Source organism: Mastigoproctus giganteus, chromosome 14 (assembly GCF_048544385.1).
Source record: "Mastigoproctus giganteus isolate SK-2022 chromosome 14, ASM4854438v1, whole genome shotgun sequence".
Lineage (NCBI taxonomy): Eukaryota > Metazoa > Arthropoda > Arachnida > Uropygi > Thelyphonidae > Mastigoproctus > Mastigoproctus giganteus.
The window spans coordinates 10,460,104-10,484,000 of NC_143588.1; the positions used below are offsets into that span (position 1 = coordinate 10,460,104).

Genomic DNA, 23,897 nt, shown 5'->3' on the forward strand with positions numbered 1-23,897 from the left:
CATCAAGGGACCTACCAAATTTCCTCGTTATAACCATTATTTGCTATATCAAGGAAAAACGGAAATGGGGAAACCTCTAAGGCTGTTGAAAACAATGAACACTTTATATCAGTGATGAGTTAAATCTACCTCCTAGGTTTTTTACCTAGTTTTTTTTTAATTCTCAAAGATGGTCAAAAAACAAAAGAAATGTTAGAGAGAAAAAATATAAGTATATACCTACTTATTATTTGTATTAATATGCTTGTATAAACTACAGTACACTTAATATTAAACACAAGTTATTTGTCTGTAATTTTAAAACCATCACTTAATACTAAACACGATTTCAATTAGTCTATTTATGAATCTTAATTGATGTTTGTTTTAATGATTTCACTTTGATATTTCTTAAGTTTCTCCTTAAAACCGTTTCTTTAAAGTGTCATTACTTGCCTCAGTTCCCTCAAAAAAATTGGTTAAATGTACCTTGAGCTTGTGAGATTGTAGACAGTGATTTTAATTCACTTTCATTTGTCATCATATCATCATCACAATCATCGTCTTTACCATCATTGTTATTGTCTATGTTGAGCACAGCATCTACTGTGTTACTCTCTGTAGGAAGACCATAGGAAGGCCACTCGTTAATAAGTGGTCATTGGCTCATACAAATTCATCAGCGTTATCTGTATTAAAACCTACAAAATTGTTACGTAGCAACCATACTGATAATGGTAAGTTGTTTTCTTCATTTCCATCTACAATTGTAATTTCATTTGAATTTAATGGGGGGGGGGGGCAGTTGCCGTCTGAATCACAGCCTTTTAAAATGCACTGCTTGCTTGTTGTTCTTAGAGCAATCAGGTCGGAACATGATATTGCCAAGGGGTCTTTGTGTGTGTGTGTGTGTGTGTGTGTGTGTGTGTGTGTGTGTGTGCGCGCGCACGATGTAAGAAGTGTGAGGAAATCAGGCGACAACTCAGCATTGTTATGAGCCTATATGAGAGTTTGAAGGACAGCGTGGATGCCCTCAAAGAATCTAAATTGAGGGGCCCCATCAAGTTCTCAGCTGCCCACATCATCGTCAGAGCTTGAACTTGATCATCACGCAACACAGCAGCAGCAATTCCCAAGGCAGAATGCGCTAGTCCCACAGGAATTAGTAGCTGTTGGTGACTATTGTGTTGGTGACTTTTAGGTCAGTAAATCAGAGATGTTTATAATGGGGGATTTTAATTTCCCATATATTGACTGCAATTTGTGGGTTGGTCACTCACACACTAGCAAGGCTTTTGTGGATTTATTGGATGATTATTTTCTACATCAGCATGTTTGAGAGGCAAATAGAGGGAGTAATACTCTTGAACTGATTATCAGTAGTGATTCTTCATGCATTAAGAATCTGCAGATAAAGGAACCACTATGTGGCAGTGATCACAGTGTGCTGAAGTGGGATTTACTCAAAGAGGTAACTACCATCACGGGTAAAGGGGGGGATAGCCACCTCCGTAGCCAGGTGGGAAGGAGCAGTAGTGCGTAGCACACGCTTCTTGATTAGACATGGGTTCGAGCCTGTCACCACCAAATACGGAGGATGCGGAAAGGTCAGGGAATGACCACCGCATATCCCGGAGCAATATGGCCTTAGTTGCTAATGCTCCTAAAAAAAAAAAAAAAAAACCAAAACCAAATAACGGGTAAAGGGAAGAGTTTTTGCTTTGGTAAAGGCGACTATGATGGTCTGAGACAGTATTTAAATTCTACACGGTGGAACCAACTGATGATGTTACCAACAGCAAATTAAAAATTGGAAGCATTCAAAGGATTTATCTTGGAAACTACTAGGCTTTACATACCAACTAAGAAATATTGTTCAAGGTTTAGGCCTAAATGGATGTCAGATGAACTAATGAGACATGGCATAGAAGAAAAATGCATGGGATACATATAAATTAATGGGTGACATGAAAGCCTATGAGAGATATAAGCTGGTCTGTAACCAAATAGGCGCCTCCGTAGCCAGGTGGGAAGGAGCAGAAGTGCGTAGCACACGCTTCTTGATTAGACCGGGGTTCGAGCCCGTCACCACCAAATATGGAGGATGCGGAAAGGTCAGGGAATGACCACCGCATATCCCGGAGCAATATGGCCTTAGTTGCTAATGCTCCGAAAAACCAAAACAACAACAACAACAACTGTAACCAAATCACAAAGGAGATTAGGCAGGCAAAGGCAGATTATGAGCTGGATATCATCATTCTTCTCTTTTTTGGTGATTTCCTTCTAGTTCTGACTCTCTCTCTCTCTCTCAAGTAACAGAAATTTTTTTGGCTGGTGCAGCATAAGCCTCAGGCTTCCTTGCACCACATGGCTAATAATAATAATGAGAAATCCTTGGCAAAGGATGCAAAGAAAAACAGTAAAGAGTTCTTTACCTATATAAACTCTAGAAAGAAAGGGATGAATCAGATTGGTCCACTGGATATTGGTGGTTCAACTGTTGATGATCCTGCTCAGGTGACTTACAAACTAAATAAGTATTTTGCATCTATATTCACACATGAGGAATTATTCATGGAGGGGAATGCCAGAGGTGAAATAAACTCTGGCAGTGAGCTAGATGATTTTGTAATAACTGAGAGGAAGTGGAGAAGAAATTGTTGAAGATAAACATAAAAAAAGGCACTGGGTGGATGGGATCTATCCAGTTATATTAAAGGAGGCAGCAAAGAAAGTAAGCAAACCCTTAGCCATAATTATGAGAGGTTATTTGTATTCATGGGAGGTATCCATTGACTGGAGATGTGCAAATGTGACCCCAATTCACAAAGGAGGATCAAAGGACAACACAAGTAATTATAGACCTGTTAGTTTAACTTCTGTTCCAGGAAAATTAACGAAGGCACTGGTTAAAGAAGCATTGCAGGATCATCTAGACAAGACTTCAGTTAAAGCTCAGACACAGCAGAGGTTTAAGGGGGAAGTCTTGCCTGACCAATTTTTTTTTTTTTTTTTATGAAAACCCCAAACACGAAAGGTATCAAAACCTATAGTACTTAGTACCGTGCATGGGTTGAAGGAGAAGTATGGGGGGAGAGGGGGGTGCCGGAAACTTTGCTCTAGAGACTAAACATGGGTGTGGTCACAATGGAACTGGACGCAGGCAATAACTTTGATATTATATATTTGGATCTTAAAAAAGCTTTTGATGCCGTTACGCATGGAAGACTGCTGAAGACATGGAGCAGTGTGGCATTGGAGGCAAATTGCTGCTATGGATAAAGGGATGGTTGAGGGGGAGAAGACAGAGAGTGGTAATCATGGACACTGCTCTTTGTGGACTAATGTTATTAGTGGAGTCCCTCACTGTTCGGTGTTGTGTCCAATGTTGTTTTCTGTATTTATAAATGATATTGATGATGGTATATCAAGCTTAATGTCCAAATTTGCAGATAATACAAAGGTTGGCAGGATTGATAAGGACACTACTGATAGTACACTGCTGTAACAGGATCTAGAAAAGTTGAGCAGATGGACTGCGAGGTGGCAAATGAAGTTTAATATTGACAAATGTAAAGTACTACTTATGGAAAACAGTAACCCCCAGAGTATCATGTCAACTCTGTGGTACTACACTGACAGTGGTAGCGAGTAAAAAGGACCTGGTGGTAATTGTGCAGGCAGATATGAAGTTTTTTGAGCAGTGCAAACGCTCTGCAAGAGTAGCTCATGGTGTCTTGTCAATGATATACAGGAATTTTTCTAGCAGGGATAAGGAGGTGATTATCCCCTTGTATAAGGCAATGGTCAGATCACACCTTGAGTACTGTATACAGGTCTTGAGGTCTTATTTCAAGAAGGATGTAGAGTTGCTGGAATGAGTACAGAGAAGGGCAACAAGATTAGTGAATGGAAGAAAGGGTTGCTCTTACGAAGAAAGGCTTAAATTTTGCAAATTACAGTGTCTGGAGACTAGGCACCTGTGAGGTGATCTGATTGAGGTGTTTAAAGCCTTGAATGGTTTGAGCATGCTCAATGCTGATGGGATTTTTCTCATGCTCAGAAGAAGGAAGAGGAAAAATCCCATCAGCTGAGAGAGCATAAATTGAAGTTGAGGAAAGATAGATGTGCGGTTAGTTGGTTGGTGGAACAGACTTTCATCCCTTGTTGTGGAAGTTAGTTGATAGCCTAAGTAAATTTAAGGCTGAGCTGGACATGTATTTGTAACGAACCGAGTGGTGTAATTGGAGTGGGTTTTTTTTTTTTTTTTTTTTAACTGATGCTGCATAAGCTTGCTTTTTTGCATCGTATGCCTCTGCTAATGCTAATTCATAGCATCCAATATCGATATAGACTCAGTAATTTTCTGTTTTCTTGACTGATCACATGAAATAGAACTAGAAATATTTTATAAAATCCTTTCAAACTGTTGATAACACCTATGTCCATCGGTTTAAACTGATTTCTCATTGGGAGACAGAAGTACTAGCTTAATGTTAGACAAATTTTGAATCTGGGGATGTGCAGGACAGTTATCAACTAACAAAAAAATATTTTTCTTCTTTTTCAATAGCTCCTTATTCAAATCATTTACATATTGCCGAAAAATATCGAAAGTTATCCAAGCTTTCTTGTTTGCAGTGTAATCCACAGGAAGTTTCCTTATATTTTTGAAACACCACGCTTTTAATGATTGACCGATAACAAAGGTGTTTTTTTTTTTTTTATCAGTTCCTGTCATATTTGCCCATACGAGCACCATCAAGCGAGCCTTTTGTTTTTTTCCTGTATGTGATGGAGAAAAACAGTTGCCATTATGGAACTCACCATATTTGTATTAGCAAACAACTTACTAAAACAAGACGTATAATTAACCAGACCCCAAAACCACTGTAAACCTATGTTGTTATTGTTATTAATATTTATTTGTTATTATTATTAATATTTATTTGTTATTATTATTAATATTTATTTGTTATCCTGATTTTTTTAAAATGTTCTGCTTGTAGGCAAGTGTTTCCTTAAAACGAATTAACCATTATCTTGCAAGTGAAGAACTTGATCACTACGTTGGCCATAATGGATTTGAATGTAAGTTATTATATATTATTATTATGTTGATTGTGGCTACAATACTATATTCAGAATCATATTTAAGATAACTATATTATGAATATTGTTTAATGCAATTCGTTTTGAGCTTTATTTAGAATTGGAAGTGTTGATCAGAGGCTGATATGGATTGCAAGAGATTAAAGTAAGATCAATGAAGAGGCGTCATTGAATTTTTAAGCATGTCAGTAGACAACAGCAGCCTTACTGTTCCTGTTGTCAGTACCATGTTGTCATTCTCACATTTAGAATACTGTTATTGCTAATTACTCAGTAGCAGAGGTGCTTTAGTCTGACAGAGCCCTCCCTAAAATATATAATGCAGATTAATAACCAGTTAAAGATTTAAGTCACAGGTTGCTATTTACATGCAGTAATTAAGATAAACATTCCAAGATATATAGTACCACCATTTGTGTTATTATTTTTCCCATCCTACATGTTGTTATTATTATTATGCATATGGTGCAAGGAAGCCTTGAGACTTTTGCTGCACCAAAAAAAAAAAAAAAAATCTAAGTTACTCTAATTTGCAGTTTCATTGTAATGTTAACAAATACAGTTCTTCCTGGAGGGTGCCACTACTGTTGTAGAACTTAGGTAATCATTGTTTTATGTTTAAATATTATGTAAAATTGTTTTGTCTCTCTTTTTATTTATTTGGTGAAACATTGTCATGTCCACATTTAAGTTTGAATTTTTATGTGATTAGCAGCTTTATAAACTTGAAAAGGGAAGTGACTAATAGTTTAATGTTTGTTTTGTAAAATAGAAACAAATCTTTTTTCCACAAAAGTAATAAATAAAAATGTTTTAGTTCTTTGAGATAATAGGTGGGAAAAAAATTTTTTAATTGCAATTAAATAAATATTATAGCAGATGCCTTCACCATATGTCAGTATATGTAAAAATATGGATATATAGTGACAATGCTAGAACTTTTGCTAGAAGATATGTAGAACGTCTAATTAATATTGATTTACAACAAGCACAGTTAAAAAAAATTACTTTTTTTTAATTTAGAAAAAAAAAAAAAAAAAAAAAAAAGTATTGGAGCCTGTCAGACTAAGTTCTGCTGTAATTGTATCAGTTGGTAGTGGCATTGCTGCTGGGCTAATTCTGATTTATCTCTCCTGTGAATAACACAAGTTCTGCATCATCTTTAATTGTCTCAACTTTTGATATCTATTCCTGGTTTTTATCATATTTTAAGTTTTGGTGCTTTAATTGTAACAGTTGGTAGCTCCTGTGCTGCCATGTTCATTATGATTTCTTGCAGCTGGAATAACATTTCCTTTGCTTGCCTCTACTACTTCTGATATCTGTTTCTTAGTTAGTTTCCATTAGTATTAGAAGAAGCATATGATGCAAGAAAGCAAGCGTATGCAGCATCAGGAAAAAAAAAACCTCCCATTTTACCCCTCCATTCGTTCCAAATGCCTTCCAGCTCCGCCTTAAATTTATTTAGGCTATCAACTTCCACAACAAAAGATGAAAGACTGTTCCACCAATCAACTACCCACTGGCTAAAGGCAAATTTCTGTACATCTATTCTATAACTGTCTTTCCTCAATTTGAAACTGTGCTCCCCTCAGGTTCTTAATCTGAACAAGAGAAAGAATCCCATCAGCATTCAGCTTCCTCTACTAATGCTACTAAAGCATTCAAGGCCTTATACACTTCAATCAGATCACCTTGCATGTGCCTAGCCTCCAGGTGCTGCAATTTGCAGAACTTAAGCCTTTCTTGGTAAGAGCACCCCTTTGTTCCCCTCAGCAATCTTGTTGCCCTTCTTTGTACTCATTCTAGCAACTCTACATTCTTCCTAAAATGAGGCTTCCAGACCTGTACACAGTACTCTAGGTGTGGCTTGACCATTGCCTTGTATAACAGGATAATCACCTCCTTGCCCCTACTAGCAAAAGTCTATATCATTGACAAAACTCCATGATCTGCCCTGGCAGCCTGTCTGCACTGCACACAGAACTTCATACTTGACTGTACAATTACCCTCAGGTCTTTTTCACTTCCCTGAGTGTAGTAACACACAGTTGCTACATTTCTCTTTGGTTATTGCTATCCATATGCAGTACTTTGCATTTGTCAATGTTAAACTTTAGTTGCCACTTCTCAGCCCGTTTGCCCAACTTATCTAAATCCAACTTGGAGTAGCATACTGTCTTTACTGTCGTTAACAACCCTGCCAAACTTTTGTGTCATCTGCAAATTTAGACATTAAACCTGATATATCTTCATCAATGTCATTGATAAGTATAAAAATCAACAATGGGTCCAACAACGAACACCGGGGAACCCCATTAATAACATTTGTTCACTAAGAGCAGTGTCCATTGGTTATGTCGTCTCTGTGTTGTCTCCCACTCACCCATCCCTTTGTCCATTGAAGCAACTTATTCTTAATGCCAATCCTCTCCAATTTGTACAGCAGTCTTCCACGTGCAAAAGTATCAAAAGCTTTCCTGAAATCCAGTATATGGTATCAAAATTATTTTTGGCATTCAGTTCCTTTGTGATCACATCATAGTATCCAATCTATTCGGTCAGACAAGACCTCCCTTTAACAAACCCATGCCGTGTCTTGCCTATCACTGCAGTCTTGTCTAGTTGATCCTGCAATGCTTCTTTAACCAGTGATTTAATTTTTTTCCCGGAACACACGTTAAACTAATAGGTCTATAGTTACTTGTGTCACCTTTTGAACCCCCATTTGTGAATTGGTGATACATTTGCACACCTCCAGTCCATGGGGACCTCCCCTGAGTCCAGGGAAGCTCTCATAATTATGGCTAAGTGTTTGCTTACATCCTTTGCTGCCTCCTTTCATATAACTGGATAGATCCAATCAACCCCGGGTGCCTTTTTTATATTTTAACTTCAACAATTTCTCCTCTACTTTGCTTTCATTATTGCAAAATCGCTTAGCTCCCTGTTAGAGTTTGATAAACTTCTGGCACTCCCCTCATTGAATAACTCCTCATGTGTGAATGTAGATGCAAAATACTCATTCAGTTTATCAGCTACCTGATCATGATCATCAAAAGTCAATCTATCTATGTTAAGTTGTCTAATCTGATTCATCCCTTTCCTTCTAGTGTTTACATAGGTAAAGAACTCTTTGCTGTTTTTCTTTGCATCCTTTGGCAAAGATTTCTTGTAATCTGTCGTTGCCTGCCTAACCTCCTTTGTGACTTGATTACAGACTAGTTTATTTCTGCCATAGGCTTCTGTGTCACCTGATACTTTATATTAATCCCATACATTTTGCTTCTCTTCCACGAGCCTCATTAATTCATCTGAAATCCATTTAGGCCTAAACCTTGCTGTTGTTGTTGTTGGTATTTGGGTTTTAGGAGCATTATCTACTAAGGCCATATTGCCCTGGGATTTTGTGGTGGTCATTCCCTGACCTTTCTGCATCCTCCGTATTTGTTGGTCACGGGGTCGAACCCCGGTCTAATCAACAAGCGTGTGCTATGCACTGCTGCTCCTGGCTATGTAGGCGCCCACCTAAACCTAGAACAGTATTTCTTAGTTGAAAAGTGTAGTAGCTTCCAAAATTAATCCCTGGAGGCTTCCCGTTTAGAATTCAGTGTTGGTAACATCATCAGTTGATCCCACTGTACAGAATTTAAAAACTGTCTGAGATCCCTGTAGTCACCTTTACAAAAGCAAAAGCCCTTCCCTTTAGCCTTAATGGTAGTTACATCTTTAAGTAATTCCCACATCAGTACATTGTGATCACTGTCACCCAGTGGTTCCTTTATCTTTTAATTGTTTAAGCCCAGCATATTTTGGTACTTCCTGGTTGCCTTGATCTGCTGTATATCAGCAGCTGGGGGTTGTTTTCTGAAATTTCAACTTAATGCCATGTATTTGTTATTATGGAGTGTATGAACTGTAAAACAAGTAATTTATTCTCTGTTGATTATCTTAAGTGCTGTTTTTGTAGAAGTGCAATGTCTCACAACTGTAGTGACACTAATTCTTGGAAGAGGTAATTACATGAAGCCTGGTGCCAAGTGCCAGGCTGTATAGTCACTATATGATTTTCAATAGTGATTGATATAGCATTTTCATGAGTCATAAACTGATTGCAGATTTTTTCTTTAACTCAGTACCAGACATGGCGACACCCCAGTTGTCTCGAAAGTAACAGTTGTACATTAACTTTTAATTAATGATTTAAAATTGAAATTTTTTTCTTACTTCCTAATTATAGTCAAACTTTACTGATATATTTTGGATGTCAGAAATTATTCTTTACTTGGCATCATCTGTGCACACAGTTATTTTCTTTCACTTTATTCTAGTTTTGCATTCAGTGTCTTATGCACAAGGAGTTGTTCTCACGTGAAATTGAAATTGGTGCACTAACATTATGGAGGCATCTGCTAGAGAAAGTACTTCCTCTTTGTTATGTGTTTAATTGTTGTACAAAGTGTGTTTTTTTGTCTCAGTAACTTGTATTATTTGTAAAGTGGTTTCTTGTTCATTTAGTCATCTTGCAAAACATTAACATGTGTGTACATAAGTTTGTACGTGGTTCTCTGAACTAAAAAAATGGATGTATCATTAGTTTAATGATTACTTTAGGGCTGTAACTTTTTTTTTGTTCCATTTTCAGAAGAATTAATATTCTATTTTTTTAAAATAATATGGAAAAACGAAAGCATTTTTTTAAATATGTAAATTTTTTATTAAAAATAAAAACATTACATATAGCAATTACTGTACAGTAATTTCTTAAGAAAATAAGAAATATTGGTGAAATACAGAGGTCCTCAAACTGCAGCCCTTGGATATTTCAATTAGATCGTAAAAATTAATGTTTCTATTAGATCACAATAAAATTTATGAAAAACACATTTCACAGATTATTTTAACATTTTTCAGTGATTAATCGTGTTGACACCTCTGCGTTGTCAGCTTAATCTTGTTAGATATTAATTCTGTTATTTTCACTCAAAGCTATACTTTGAAACATCATTAAAATTATCCGTTAATCTTGACCCTGTCATTAAATAGCAATAGGCATTAGAGACAGTAATTAGGATCTCTTGCCAGTCTGCACACCAACCCTGATGTTCAGAATATGGGAGCAATGGTCACCCTAGGCTTCCATTACACAAGAATCCTGGATCCAGTATAAAACCTGACACAGCAGCATGGTCTGATGATTGGTATTGGTAAGATTCTGAACCAGCCTGCACACGAATCCTGATGTCAGAGTATAGGAGCAAAGATCACCACTGGCTTCTACTATACCCTGGATCCAGGATAAAAGCATGACACTATCCTACTGGTTAATGGAGTTAATCCCTCTGCTATAAATTGCTGGCAGCCATATGCACATAAAGTTTCTGGTAGCATGCGGCAAAAGGAGTCTGTCGGCAGGTATGAATTTAATCTCTTTGTATTACCTTAGATTTCCTGTTTTTTATTATAACAGCAAATCAAAACTTAATACTTTACAATCATAATTTGCAAATTGTAATATTGGTAATTGTAACTGTAATATCTTAAAATATTCAAATTTGTAGCCCTTTCTTTTAACCCCACAGCATGGTCTGATGATGGGTATCAGTAAAATACCTGAAACATCACCTTATTAAACTATATAATTTGTTTTTTTTTATCCTTGCCTTTTCCTATTATTATATGGGGTCAGTGTTTTCATTGTTTTGGCATGCAATTTTTATGGCTGGATGCCATTCCTGACATCAACCCTCACCCATTATCTGGGCTGGAGATATGAGGTGGTCATTCCCTGACTTTCCTCATCCCCCGTATATTTGGTGGTCACAGGCTTGAACCCCGGTCTAATCAAGAAGCGTGTGCTTCGCACTATTGCTCCTGCCCACCTGGCTACAGAGGTGCCCTTATTAAACTATGTAATAATTAATATAATTAATAATATAGTTTTATATTATAATAATGTAGTTTATTAGGCAAACAGCCTAATAAATTATATTATTAATTTCACATGATATGAGTTATGAATGTACTAATCACCTTTATGTTAAAAAATTTTAAGACATGTCAGTGCTTACTTCAATATTCACGAGTATTTTTTTTTTTGTTTTTTGTTCTAGTGACCCACTAAAAATCATGTTGAAGTTGAAGTCGAAAAAAAGAAAAGTTGATGTTGAGTGTTGTGTTTTTAATGAGCGGTGGGCAATTATTTTCACTGCTCAATGATACTTGCACAGGTCTTATTTGCAGTAAAGCCTTGTGGGTGTTCAAGGAATGTAATGTGAAACGTCACTACTCGACAAAACATGCCTCAAATTATGATAAATTTAAAGGAGCTTTTGTGGCAGAAAAAACTCCAAGAACTAACCCAAACTTTAAGAAGTCAACAACAAGAGGTTCATCAAAATTTATCTTCATTTAGAGCTAGTTTTCAAGCCTCTCAAATGATTGCCAAAGAAGGAAGGGACAATACTGATGGAGAATTTGTGAAATGAATTTGTTTGGAAATTCCAGAAGTGTGTCCTGAGAAAGTAAAGAATTTTGCCTCTGTTACTTTATCTTCATCAATTGTAATGAGAAGAATTGAAGATTTAGGAGCCGATGTTCAAAATTAGCATATAGAAAAAAAGTTCTTGAATTCACACATTTTTCAATAGCAGTTCATGAGAGTGAAGACACAAGCCATATAGTTCAGTTACTAATTTATATGTGAGGTGTAAATCAGTTTTGCAGTAACTGAAGAGCTAGTTGCATTAAAAAGCTTGAAAGGTACAGCAAGTGAAAATATATTTTTGAGTGTGTGTCAGAAGCAATTGACAGCCTCAAATTGTCAGATAGCACTAAAAATATGGTCTGTACTAAAATTGGTATCATGGGTCAGCTTCATAATTATCTTGAGAATAAAAATATAAAACCAATGCAATTTCATTGTATAATTCACCAGCAGCCTTTGGAAAATTTTTGGGTATAGATTCAGTCATGTCAACAGTAAATTTTATTCGCAAGACTGGCCTGAATCATCGGCAATTCAGAAATTTTCTTGAAACTGTTTGAGGCTGAATATGGTGATTTGTTGTACAACACATCATACAACAAATGTACAACATTTGTTGTATGATGATCGAGTCGTAGTAACAGTCGTAGAACAAAGAATTGAAACTTGTTCCGGAACTGTCAGATCTCAAATGGTTGTGGAACCTTGCCTTTTTAACAGATATATGTGAACATCTGAATTTTCTTAATATGAAACTACATGGACGAGACAGTCTTTTCAATGAATTGTATTATAATGTCAAAGCATTTGAAACGAAACTGGAGGTATTTAAGTCAACTACTTTGGAATAATTTTTCACATTTTCTTGTTGTGATAATTAATAAAAATATGCCTATTTGTAATTTTTCCATTGAAAATTTTGTTCAAAATGTTAGTTCGTTGCAGGAAAATTTTGCAGATAGATTTTTCTGATTTTAAAAATAATTCAAAGGTGTTTGAACCTTTTCAAAATTCGTTTGACATACCCATCAGCAATGTTGATGAGAATTTACAGTTATAGTTGGTAGATCTAATAGTCTAATGATGCACTGAAGACAATATTTAAAAATGAAAATCTAATTCAATTTTATTTTTCAAGAAAATTTTAAAAACTTAATTTTTCAAGAAAGATTACATCAATTTTCAGAAGTACATGTATATGTGAGCAGACCTTTTCAAAAATGAAATATGTAAAATCAAAAATGTGATCATGTCTAACTGAGCCGAATTTTTAAGAATTGGAATTTTACATGAATTTTTAAGAATTGGAACTAGTACTTTAAAACCCAATACAGTGGATTCCGGTTATTTGGGCCACCGGTTAATCAGGGCAGCCGTTTATTTGGGGCAAACCTTAAAAAACAGAAACCAATCGAGAAAATAGCCAGGGTTTACTTCGCTTAATTGGGACAGCATGCCATTTAATTGGGGCAGGAGACTGCAGCACTGGATATTACCTTACGATCGTCTCCGACGGTACCACGTGGTTTGGTCAAAATTCTGGAGGTCACAACCATAAAACAATTAGCAGTCACATGTTTATTGGGCTTTTCTGTTAGTGAAATCTATCATAAATGGACAGTAAACTCGATCTTTCTGAATTTGCGATAACACCGACAGCTGGAATTCTGTGGGTTATTATGGTGAAATGTGTTTACACTTCATGAAATCTTCAATCATATAAAAAAATTAATTTTCAGATCTTCTCTTCATTCCTATTTTTAAAGCTTTGTAACTCGTTACTCCGTTCTCACTTGCACGTATCGTGTTACTTGCAATTTGTGTGTGCTGTGTTCTTTGTTATTGATTGCTTATCTTTTTACTGTTTTAAATTTTAACCCCCACCCACAAATGTCAGTGAACAGAAATGTCAACTAGTTAGTATGTACATATTACAGTACGTATTAATTATTCCGATTATCACATATATTCTTCCGATACGTATCATTTAATTTTCTAATTGGCAAGGTAATAAAGGATAAATTTGTGCTTAATATATCTTTGCTTTTATAGCCTGTGGATAATATTCCTTCTATTTTCGCTAATTATAATCACTGTTTAATAGAATTAAAATTCAATTCACAAACGTGATCACGACTGGCGCTTGCTGCACATCGTATAGTGAACGGTACTTTACTATGTTGAGTTCGTCGTAACATGATTTGATTGTACAGTGAACTAATTGTAAAGTGGGGGGGATACATTGTATTTTTAACTATTGACGTGAAACTTCGTATAATTGGAGCAGCCGCTTAATCGGGCCAAAATGCACTAGATGTGTCCCAATGTGTCCCAAATAACCGGAATGGACTATATTACAAAACTTAGTCGCACTGCACAACCACATTCCTCACATTAAGTTTACTTATTACTAACTGTATTTTTGTGATTTGTGCAATAAGTAATAATTAATTTTGTTGTATTAGTAACTGTATTTTTGTGATTAGTACAATAAATAATAATTTTGTTGTTTTACTAACTGTATTTTTGTGATTAGTACAATAAATAAGTAATAATTAAAATTTGATATAAAGAAACTGATATATTTTTATTACATGTATCCATCGATTTATTTTTGAATCTTTAGATATATAGGTAAGTATAGATTTTGTTTCTCTGCATAACATTAAAGTTTTGCAGAGAATGTAGTTTTTAGTAATTAGGAATTTTCTCCGGCCCACCATATATTCCAAAAATTTATATGTGGCCCTCCGCTCTAAAAGTTTGGGGACCACTGGTATAATGCAAACAGAATTTTAAAAAATTTTTTCCAGAAACAAGGAAAAATAAAAAAAAAAAAAAAAAGTTGAAGTGTCACGTGCTCCTGTCAGGTTCTGAATGACTGTTTGTTACAAACTGGAATGCAGATACTTCAGGATTGAAAAAACATTGTTCTAATTTAGTTTTTCACTTAAGCAAAGCTTTACAAAGTAAGCAGTCTACCGTTAAGGCAAGCTAACATTGTTTATTAAGCTGTTCTGGATTTTGTTCCAGATACAGAATGTATACATATATAGAAACAGGATCATTGAAATTATCAGGGACTGCATCATAAATTAGAATGCAGGTGGCAAACTTCAAGTTCTGCTGGAAGGTAGTTCTTCAATCAAAGCAATACTGTGTGTCCTTGAATTTTGAAATGCACATAACATAGTTTTCAGTTGATAGCCATTTATGTTCAGCAATGTATATATATGCATGCCCATGGAACATTGTCCATCTTGGGCATGCACACATAGGATGATCAAGTACCGATATTGGGTACTTGATCACCATATATGTGTCAGAACACTGTATTAATGAGCTCCATTAATCCGTGTTACTCTTGTTCTTCAGATGGGAAAGGCTGCTGACTTAAACAAGTTTGACAAAGGCCGAATTGTAATGGCCAGACGACTGGGTCAGAGCATATCTGAAATGGCACGGCTGGTGGGGTGCTCGCGGTCAGCTGTGGTTGGTACCTACCGAAATTGGTCACGAGGAGGGGGGGGGCCCACGAATCGCTGGCAAGGTGTTGGACAACCATGGCTCATCGATGCTCGAGGTGAGCGAAGGCTCTCTCTCCTGGATGGTACATGGCAACAGAAGGATGACTTTATGCAACTCACCGGTAATTAGAATGCTGGTAATGGGAGTAATGTGACACAGAGTACATCAAACTCTGTTAAAAATGGTGCTGCGTAGCCGCAGGCTGCTCCAGGTGCCCATGCTAACCACAGATCACTGGCGACAGCGTTTACAATGGGCATCCAAGCATCGAAACTGGGGCCTTTGAGTGATTGGAAGAAAGTCATCTGGTCCAATGAATCACGTTTCCTGTTGCACCATGTGGATGGCGGGTACATGTGCGTCATTTACCTGGGGAAGTGATAGTGACTGGGTGCATCATGGGACGAAAACAAGCCAGTGTCGGCAGTGTCATGCTTTGGGCAATGTTCTGCTTGGATACCCTGGGTCCAGTCGTCCATGGTGGTAGATGTCAGAGTGCCAGGCACTCTGACATCTACCACCTACCTAAACATCATTGCTGACCAGTTACACCCTTTCATGGCAACAGTCTTCCTATCTGGTGGTGCCGTCTTTCAGCAGGATAATGCGCCATGCCACACTGCCCAGATTGTCCGAGACTGGTTCGTGGAACATGAAGAAATCTTTCAGGTATTTCCCTGGCCTCCAAATTCCCCAGACATCAATCCCATCGAGCATCTGTGGTTTGTGTTAGAACAGCAACTCCAATCTGCGTCGTTTCAACCACAGGCCTGTAAGGTTTGTGGTTGAAATGTCCTTTAACTCCTGCAAGGAGTTAGAGGATCTGCTGGTTATGTGTTGGTACCAGATACCACAAGACACATTAGCATTAGTAGAGGCATTTGATGCAAAAAAGCAAGCTTATGCAGCATCAGCCGAAAAAAAAACCACTTCCACTTCACCCCTCTGTTCATTCAAAATACCTGTCCAGCTGAGCCTTAAACTTATTTAGGCTATCAACCTCCACGACAAGGGATGGAAGTCTATTCCACCAACCAACCACCCGCTGGCTAAAGGCAAATTTCCGCACGTCTATCCTACATCTGTCTTTCCTCAATTTGAATTTATGCCCTCTCAGGTGATTATTCTGAGCTAGACGAAGAATCCCATCAGCATTGAGCATGCTCAAACCAATCAAGGCTTTATACACCTATCAGATCACCTCGCTGGTGCCTAGTCTCCAGACACTGTAATTTGCAAAACTTAAGCCTTTCTTCGTAAGAGCACCCCTTTGTTCCATTCACTAATCTTGTTGCCCTTCTCTGTACTCATTCCAGCATCTCTACATCCTTCTTGAAATGAGGCCTCCAAACCTGTATACAGTACTCTAGGTGTGGCCTGACCATTGCCTTATACAAGGGAATAATCACCTCCTTATCCCTGCTGGAAAAATTCCTGTATATCATTGACAATACTCCATGAGCTACTCTTGCAGCCCGTCTGCACTTCTCAGAGAAGTTCGTATCTGCCTGCACAACCCCCCCCCAGTCCCTTTCATTCTCTACCACTGTCAGTGCAGTACAGAGTTGATATGTTGCTCTGGGGTTGCTGTTTCCCATGTGTAGTACTTTACATTTGTCAATGTTAAACTTCATTTGCCAGTTCTCAGCCCATCTGCTCAACCTTTCCAGATCCTGTTGCAGCAGCATAGTGTCAATAGTGTCCTTGACAATCCTGCCAACCTTTGTATCGTCTGCAAACTTGGACATTAAGCTTGATATACCATCATCAATATCATTTATAAATACAGAAAACATTAATGGACCCAACACTGAGCCCTGAGGGACTCCACTAATAACATTAGTCCACGAAGAGCAGTGTCCATTGATTACCACTCTCTGTCTTCTCCCCCTCAACCACCCCTTTATCCATAGCAGCAATTTGATTCCAATGTCACACTGCTCCAATTTGTGTAGCAGTCTTCCATGTGTAACAGTATCAAAAGCCTTTCTAAGATCCAAGTATATAATAACAAAGCTATTCCCTGCATCCAGTTCTTTTGTGACTGCATCATAGTATCCAATCAAATTGGTCAGGCAAGACTTCCCCTTAACAAAACCATACTGTATCCGAGCTATAACTGAAGTCTTGTCTAAATGATCCTGCAGTGCTTCTTTAACCAGTGCCTCCATTAATTTTCCTGGAACAGAAGTTAAGCTCACAGGTCTATAATTACTTGTGTCAGCCTTTGATCTTCCTTTGTGATCCTCCATTTCCAGTCTATGGGTACCTCCCCTGAGTCCAAGGAAGCTCTCATAATTATGGCTAAGGGTTGCTTACTTCCTTTGCTGCCTCCTTTAATATAACTGGATAGATCCCATCCACCCCGGGTGCCTTTCTTGTGTTTATCTTCAACAATTTCTCCTCCACTTTACTCTCAGTTATTTTAAGATTCTGTAGCTTACTGCTAGAGTAGAATACACCTCTGGCATTCCTCTCGCTGAATAACTCCTCATGTGTGAATGTCGATGCAAAATATTCATTTAGTTTGTTAGCTACCTGAGCAGGATCATCAACAGTTGACCCATCGATATCAAGTGGACCAATCTGATTCATCCCCGTCCTTCTAGAGTTTACATAAGTAAAGAACTCTTTGCTGTTTTTCTTTGCATCCCTTGCCAAGGATTTCTCGTAATCTGCCTTCGCCTGCCTAACCTCCTTTGTAACTTGGTTGCATATCAACTTGTATCTATCATAGGCTTCTGTGTCATGTGTTAATTTGTAAGTATCCCATGCATTTTTCTTCTCTGCCATATGTTAGTTATGTTAGTTCCTCATTAGTTCATCTGACATCCATTTTGGCAAAAACTTTGAACAGTATTTCTTAGTTGGTATGTAAAGCCTAGTAGCTTCCAAGATAAGTTCTTTGAATGCTTCCCATTTTGAATTTGCTGTTGGTAACATCATCAGTTGGTCCCAATGTATAAAATTTAAATACTGTCTCAGTCCATCGTAGTCGCCTTTACGGAAGCAATAACCCTTCCCTTTACCACTAATGGTAGTTACCTCTTTGAGTAAATCCCACTTCAGCACACTGTGATCACTGCCACCTAGTGGTTCATTTATCTGCAGATTCTTAATGCATGAAGAATCACTGCTGATAATCAAATCAAGAGTATTACTGCCTCTAGTTCTCTCCCGAACATGCTGATGTAGAAAACAATCATCCAATAAATCCACAAAAGCCCTGCTAGTGTGCGAGGGACCAGCTCCCAAATTACAGTCAATATCTGGGAAATTAAAATCTCCCATTATAAGACTCTCTGATTTACTGGCCCACTCTATTTCCCTGTACAGTTTCATATTATACTCATTAGAGTCATTTGGCCTATAGCACACTCCTACTCTCAATTTTGATCTCCCAATGCTTATGTCACACCAAACTGACTCAACACTGCACTGTCCAGTGATGTCGACTGGCCTCACTTCCTTGGTTTTTATGTGTTTCTTAACTAAAAGCATAACCCCTCCCCCCTTCCTATCCTGTCTATCCTTTCTATAGACTTTGTACTCCCCAAATTCCAGTTCTGCATCCCTTATATCTGTGTGACACCACGTCTCTGATATCCCAACAATATCTGCCTTTGATGTTTTGAGCAATACCTCAAATTCATCAAATTTATTTACTAAACTCCTAGCATTGGTGTACACGCAAGTATACCTGCACCTGTTTCTATTCTTAGCTACCCTAACACAACCCATGTGTTTACTTGTACCGCAATGGCTCCCAGCAGTCTCTCAAATATCATGCATCTTGTTTTTCAGGCTTCTGCTCATTCTAATAGAAGCAGTGCAAGAATCTCTTTCACCTCTGCCAGTGGCTACTGTCAATCTATTGGTCTTTGTCTCCCCCTAAGCTAGCAGTTTTCCGACCCACCTAACACTGCCTCGATAGCATCAGCAAATATTCTTGCACCCTTTCTATTTAAGTGTATCCCATCCCTGTAGAAGCAATCTCTCCTGTTAACAAGTACAGTCCAGGCTGAAAAAAATTCTACCCCTTGAGCCTTGCACAATCTTTCCAGGGCCGAATTGATCGACAAGGCTCTCATCATATACTCCCTCCTATCGTGTCTGGGCAGAATTGCAGACACTTTCAAATTCAACCCTAATTCTCGGCTTTTGTTCAACAGTGACCTGTACTTGTTAAGTAATTCTGTCGGTCTCCTTCTCTTAATATCATTAGTGCCAACGTGTACAACTATATCACCTTTTGTGCCCTAAAAAGATGATATTTGCTCTACAACGTCATCAATCTTTGCCCCTGGCAGACATACCCTGGTCCTGTTCCACCTATCCTTTTTACAAAGCATGTTCCCCGTTTCCCTGACAATGGAGTCAACAACTACTAGTTCCTTCGGGACCAGCGCATTCTGCCTTGGGGGTTGCCTCTGTGTCACGTGATGCCCAAGTGTAAGCTCTGTTGTTGATGTGGGCAGCTGAGAGCTTGATGGGCCCCTCAATTTAGTTTCTTCGAGGGCATCCACCCTGTCCTTCAAGCTCTCATATAGGCCCACAAGAACTCTGAATTGTTGCCTGATATCGATACATTCCTTGCATCACGCACACACAAAGACATTCCCCATGGCAGTATCATGTCCCGTACCCGATTGCTCTGCAAACATCAAGCAAACAGTGCATTTTATAAGGCTGTGAGTCAGAGAACAACTGCCCCCCTCAGTTCTGCTCTGAGCCACAGCACTTCCATTAGCTTGAGCCTTTTGCTTTGCTGCTCTGGTCTGAGTCATGATTCTATTAATTTATTAATTAATTATGTTATGTTATTAATTATGTTAAATATAATTAATTATGTTACGTTTGTAATCTAAGTCGTTATATGTATTTATTTAAAAGTACAATTTAACTGCTACCGAAGTTCAACTAACGCTATCTAGTACGGTATATAACTATCGTATCACAAAGGCGGGAACTTACGAACTTTATATCTACGGACACTTAAGTATTAATTAACTTTCAAATCTCGCTGTCTCAATTCAGAATAAACTAACGATCCTTACTAGGTCTATAAGCTACTTACAGAAATAATTCGATGTAAAAAATATTCAATCAAGCGGCTAAATATGGCTAAAGAACTTTAATTTTATTAATACACATTAATAAACTTGTATTGTCCTGCCTTGCCAGGTACATGCTGTTTTGGCTGCACATGAAGACCAATATCATATTAGGTAGGTGGTCATAATATTGTGGATAATCGGTGTATATATTCTTAGAAAGAAACCATTTTATCATTCCTTATATGTAAGAATTAAGATTTGGGTAATTCCTATTCTATTATCATTTTCTAACAACCTCCTTTCACACCTGTGAAAAAGGGATTTCTAACTTACCCTATGCTTCTCTCTTGCTCCCTTTCTCTCCTCTACGGGTGACTTCATCCAGAGGAATTGGGCAGTGGCCTTTACCTTGACAATGACACAGACACTATACCACAATGACACAATGAAATACTCTCATGTCATGTTTTGCACACTATGGTTAAAAACTTCTCCGACACCTCTCGAATCTCTCCTCTTTCCTCCCTCTACTGCCGCTCTTTTCTCCTCTTTTTTTCTGGGTCTCCCAGGACCTAGTTTTATAAAGAGAGAAGATCCTCCAGAGTTTTCATAAACCTGAGATCTGATTGAACTCTCCAGTACTCATCTTGTGCACCTGGCCAGCACTTGATAGTAATAGTAATAATAGTAATAGAGGCATGTGATGCAATAAAGCAAGCGTATGAGCTTATGTAGCATCAGCCAAAAAAAAAAATTCACACAACCATTCCCTCTAAATGTTTGTCGAGTTTCTCCATGAACTTATCTAAGCTATCAACTTCCACAATGACAGATGGAAGTTTGTCCTTCAATTAACCACCCATTGGCTAATGGCAAATTTTCGCATATCTATTCTACAACTGTCATTACTCAATTTGAATTTATGTCCCCTTAGGTTTGTAATCTGAGCAAGTGGAAAAATCTCATCAGAATTCAGTGTGCTCAACCCATTCAAAGCCTTATACACATCAATCAGATCACCTCGCAGGTGTCTAGTCTCCAGCTGCTGCAATTTGCAGAAATTAAGCCTCTCTTGGTAAGAGGATCCCTTCAATCCCCTCACCAATCTTGTTGCCCTTCTCTGTACATGTCCAAGCAAATCTACATCCTTCCTAAAATGAGGCCTACAGACCTGTACACAGTAAAGGCATAGCCTGACCATTGCCACACATAAAGGGATAATTACCTCCTTTTCCCTGCTAACAAAATTCCTGCATATCGTTGACAAAACCCCATGACCTGCTCTTGCAGCCTGTCTGCATTGCTTAGAAAACTTCATATCTGACTGCACAATTACTCCCAGTTCTTTTTCATTTTCTACCACCCTGAGTACAGTACCACACAATTGGCACATTCCTCTGGGGTTACTTCTACCCATATGCAGTACTTTGCATTTGTCAAATTTAGTTGCCACTTCTCAGCCTATCTGCCCAAATTTTCTAGATACTGTTGCAGTAGCACACACTGCCATTACTGTCATTAACAACTCTGCCAAGCTTTGTATCATCTGCAAAATATGACACTAAGCCTGATATACCTTCATCAATATCATTGATAAATATACAAAACAACAGTGGGCCCAACACCGAATCCTGTGGGACTTCACTTATCACATTAGTCCACGAAGAGCAGCATTCATTGATTACCACCCTCTGTCTTCTCCCACTCAACCACACTTTTATCCATTGTAGCAACTTACCTTTAATACCATTCTGCTTCAGTTTTTACAGTAGTCTTCCATACGCAACAGTGTCAAAAGCTTTCCTGAAATCAAAGTATTTGATATCAAAATTATATTTTGCATCCAGTTCCTTTGTATCCACATCATAGTATCCAATCAAATTTGTCAGACAAGACTTTCCCTTAACAAACTCATGCTGTGTCTGAATAGGAGTGATCACAATATCCCCCATCTCTCTCTCTCTCTCTCTCTCTCTCACACTCTCTCTTTTTCACTACGGGCCAGATAACAGAGAGATTGACGAGCGTGGGCCGTATAATCATTTTGTTCAATATATACAATTCAGTAAATACAACAAAAATGAAGACAACGAATATATTTATTTACCAATATATTTTTTGGTAAAAAAACATATATTTATTTTTATAAACACATATATTTATTGATAAATAAACATATATATATATTGGTAAATAACAATATATTTATTTACCAATATATTTTAGAAATTTTGATCATTTGTAGCACAGTGTGGAGCGGGCCGGATGAACAGACGACACGGGCTGGATCTGGCCTGCGGGCCATAGTTTGGTGACCCCTGTTCTAGATGATCCTGCAATGCTTCTTTAACCAGTGCCTCCATTAATTTCCCTGGAACAGAAGTTAAACTAACAGGTCTGTAATTACCTGTGTCTCCCTTTGATCATCCTTTATGGATTGGGGTCACATTTGAACATCTCCAGTCCATGAGTACCTTCCTTGAGTCCAGGAGAGCTCTCATAATTTATGGCTAAGGGTTTGATTACTTCCTTTGCTGCCTCCTGTAATATAACTGGATAGATTCTATCCACCCCAGGTGTCTTTCTTATGTTTTAACTTCAACAATTTCTCCTCTACTTTTCTCTCATTATTGCAAAATCACTTAACTCCCTGTTAGAGTTTGATAAACTTCTGGCACTCTCCTCATGTGTGAATGTAGATGCAAAATACTCATTCAGTTTATCAGCTACCTGAGCATGATTATCAATAGTTGACCCATCTAGGTTAAGTTGTCCAATCTGATTCATTCCTTTCCTTCTAGAGTTTACATAGGTAAAGAACTCTTTGCTGTTTTTATTTGCATCATTTTCCAAAGATTTTTCGTAATCTGCTTTCGCCTGCTTAACCTCCTTTGTAACTTGTTTACAGGCAAGCTGATATCTATCATAGGCTTCTGGGTCATATGTTCATTTATATGTATCCCATGCATTTTTCTTCTCTGTCACATGTGTAATTAGTTCATCTGGCATCCATTTAGGCCTAAATTTGAACAATATTTCTTAGTTGGTATGTAAAACCTAGTAGCTTCCAAGATAAGTTCTTGGAATGTTTCCCATTTTGAATTTGCTGTTCGTAACATCATCAGTTGGTCCCACTGTATAGAATTTAAATACTGTCTCAATCCATCATAGTTGCCTTTACGAAAGCAATAACCCTTCCCTTTAGCATTAGCATTAGTAGAGGCATTTGATGCAAGAAAGCAAGCTTATGCAGCATCAGCCAAAAAAAAAAACCACTTCCACTTCACCCCTCTGTTCATTCAAAATACCTGTCCAGCTGAGCCTTAAACTTATTTAGGCTATCAACTTCCACGACAAGGGATGGAAGTCTGTTCCACCAACCAACCACCCGCTGGCTAAAGGCAAATTTCCGCACGTCTATCCTACATCTGTCTTTCCTCAATTTGAATTTATGCCCTCTCAGGTGATTATTCGGAGCAAGAGGAAGAATCCCATCAACATTGAACATGCTCAAACCATTCAAGGCTTAATACAACTCTGTCAGATCACCTCGCTGGTGCCTAGTCTTATGACACTGTAATTTGCAAAACTTAAGCCTTTCTTCGTAAGAGCACCCCTTTGTTCCATTCACGAATCTTGTTGCCCTTCTCTGTACTCGTTCCAGCAGCTTTACATCCTTCTTGAAATGAGGCCTCCAGACCTGGGAATAATCACCTCCTTATCCCTGCTAG

At 37.9% G+C, this 23,897-nt stretch overlaps 1 protein-coding gene across 3 annotated transcripts in view; it reads left to right on the forward strand.

Moving 5' to 3' along the window:
- Positions 1-23,897, forward strand: part of LOC150074975 (ATP-binding cassette sub-family C member 1-like) — an 889,139-nt gene that overhangs the window by 447,251 nt on the left and 417,991 nt on the right. For all 3 annotated transcript variants that reach the window (XM_090388347.1, XM_090388349.1, XM_090388348.1), the window contains one exon: positions 4,992-5,073. In XM_090388347.1, coding sequence (XP_090244473.1) covers positions 4,992-5,073 — 82 coding nt within the window. The remainder of the gene's footprint in view (positions 1-4,991; positions 5,074-23,897) is intronic.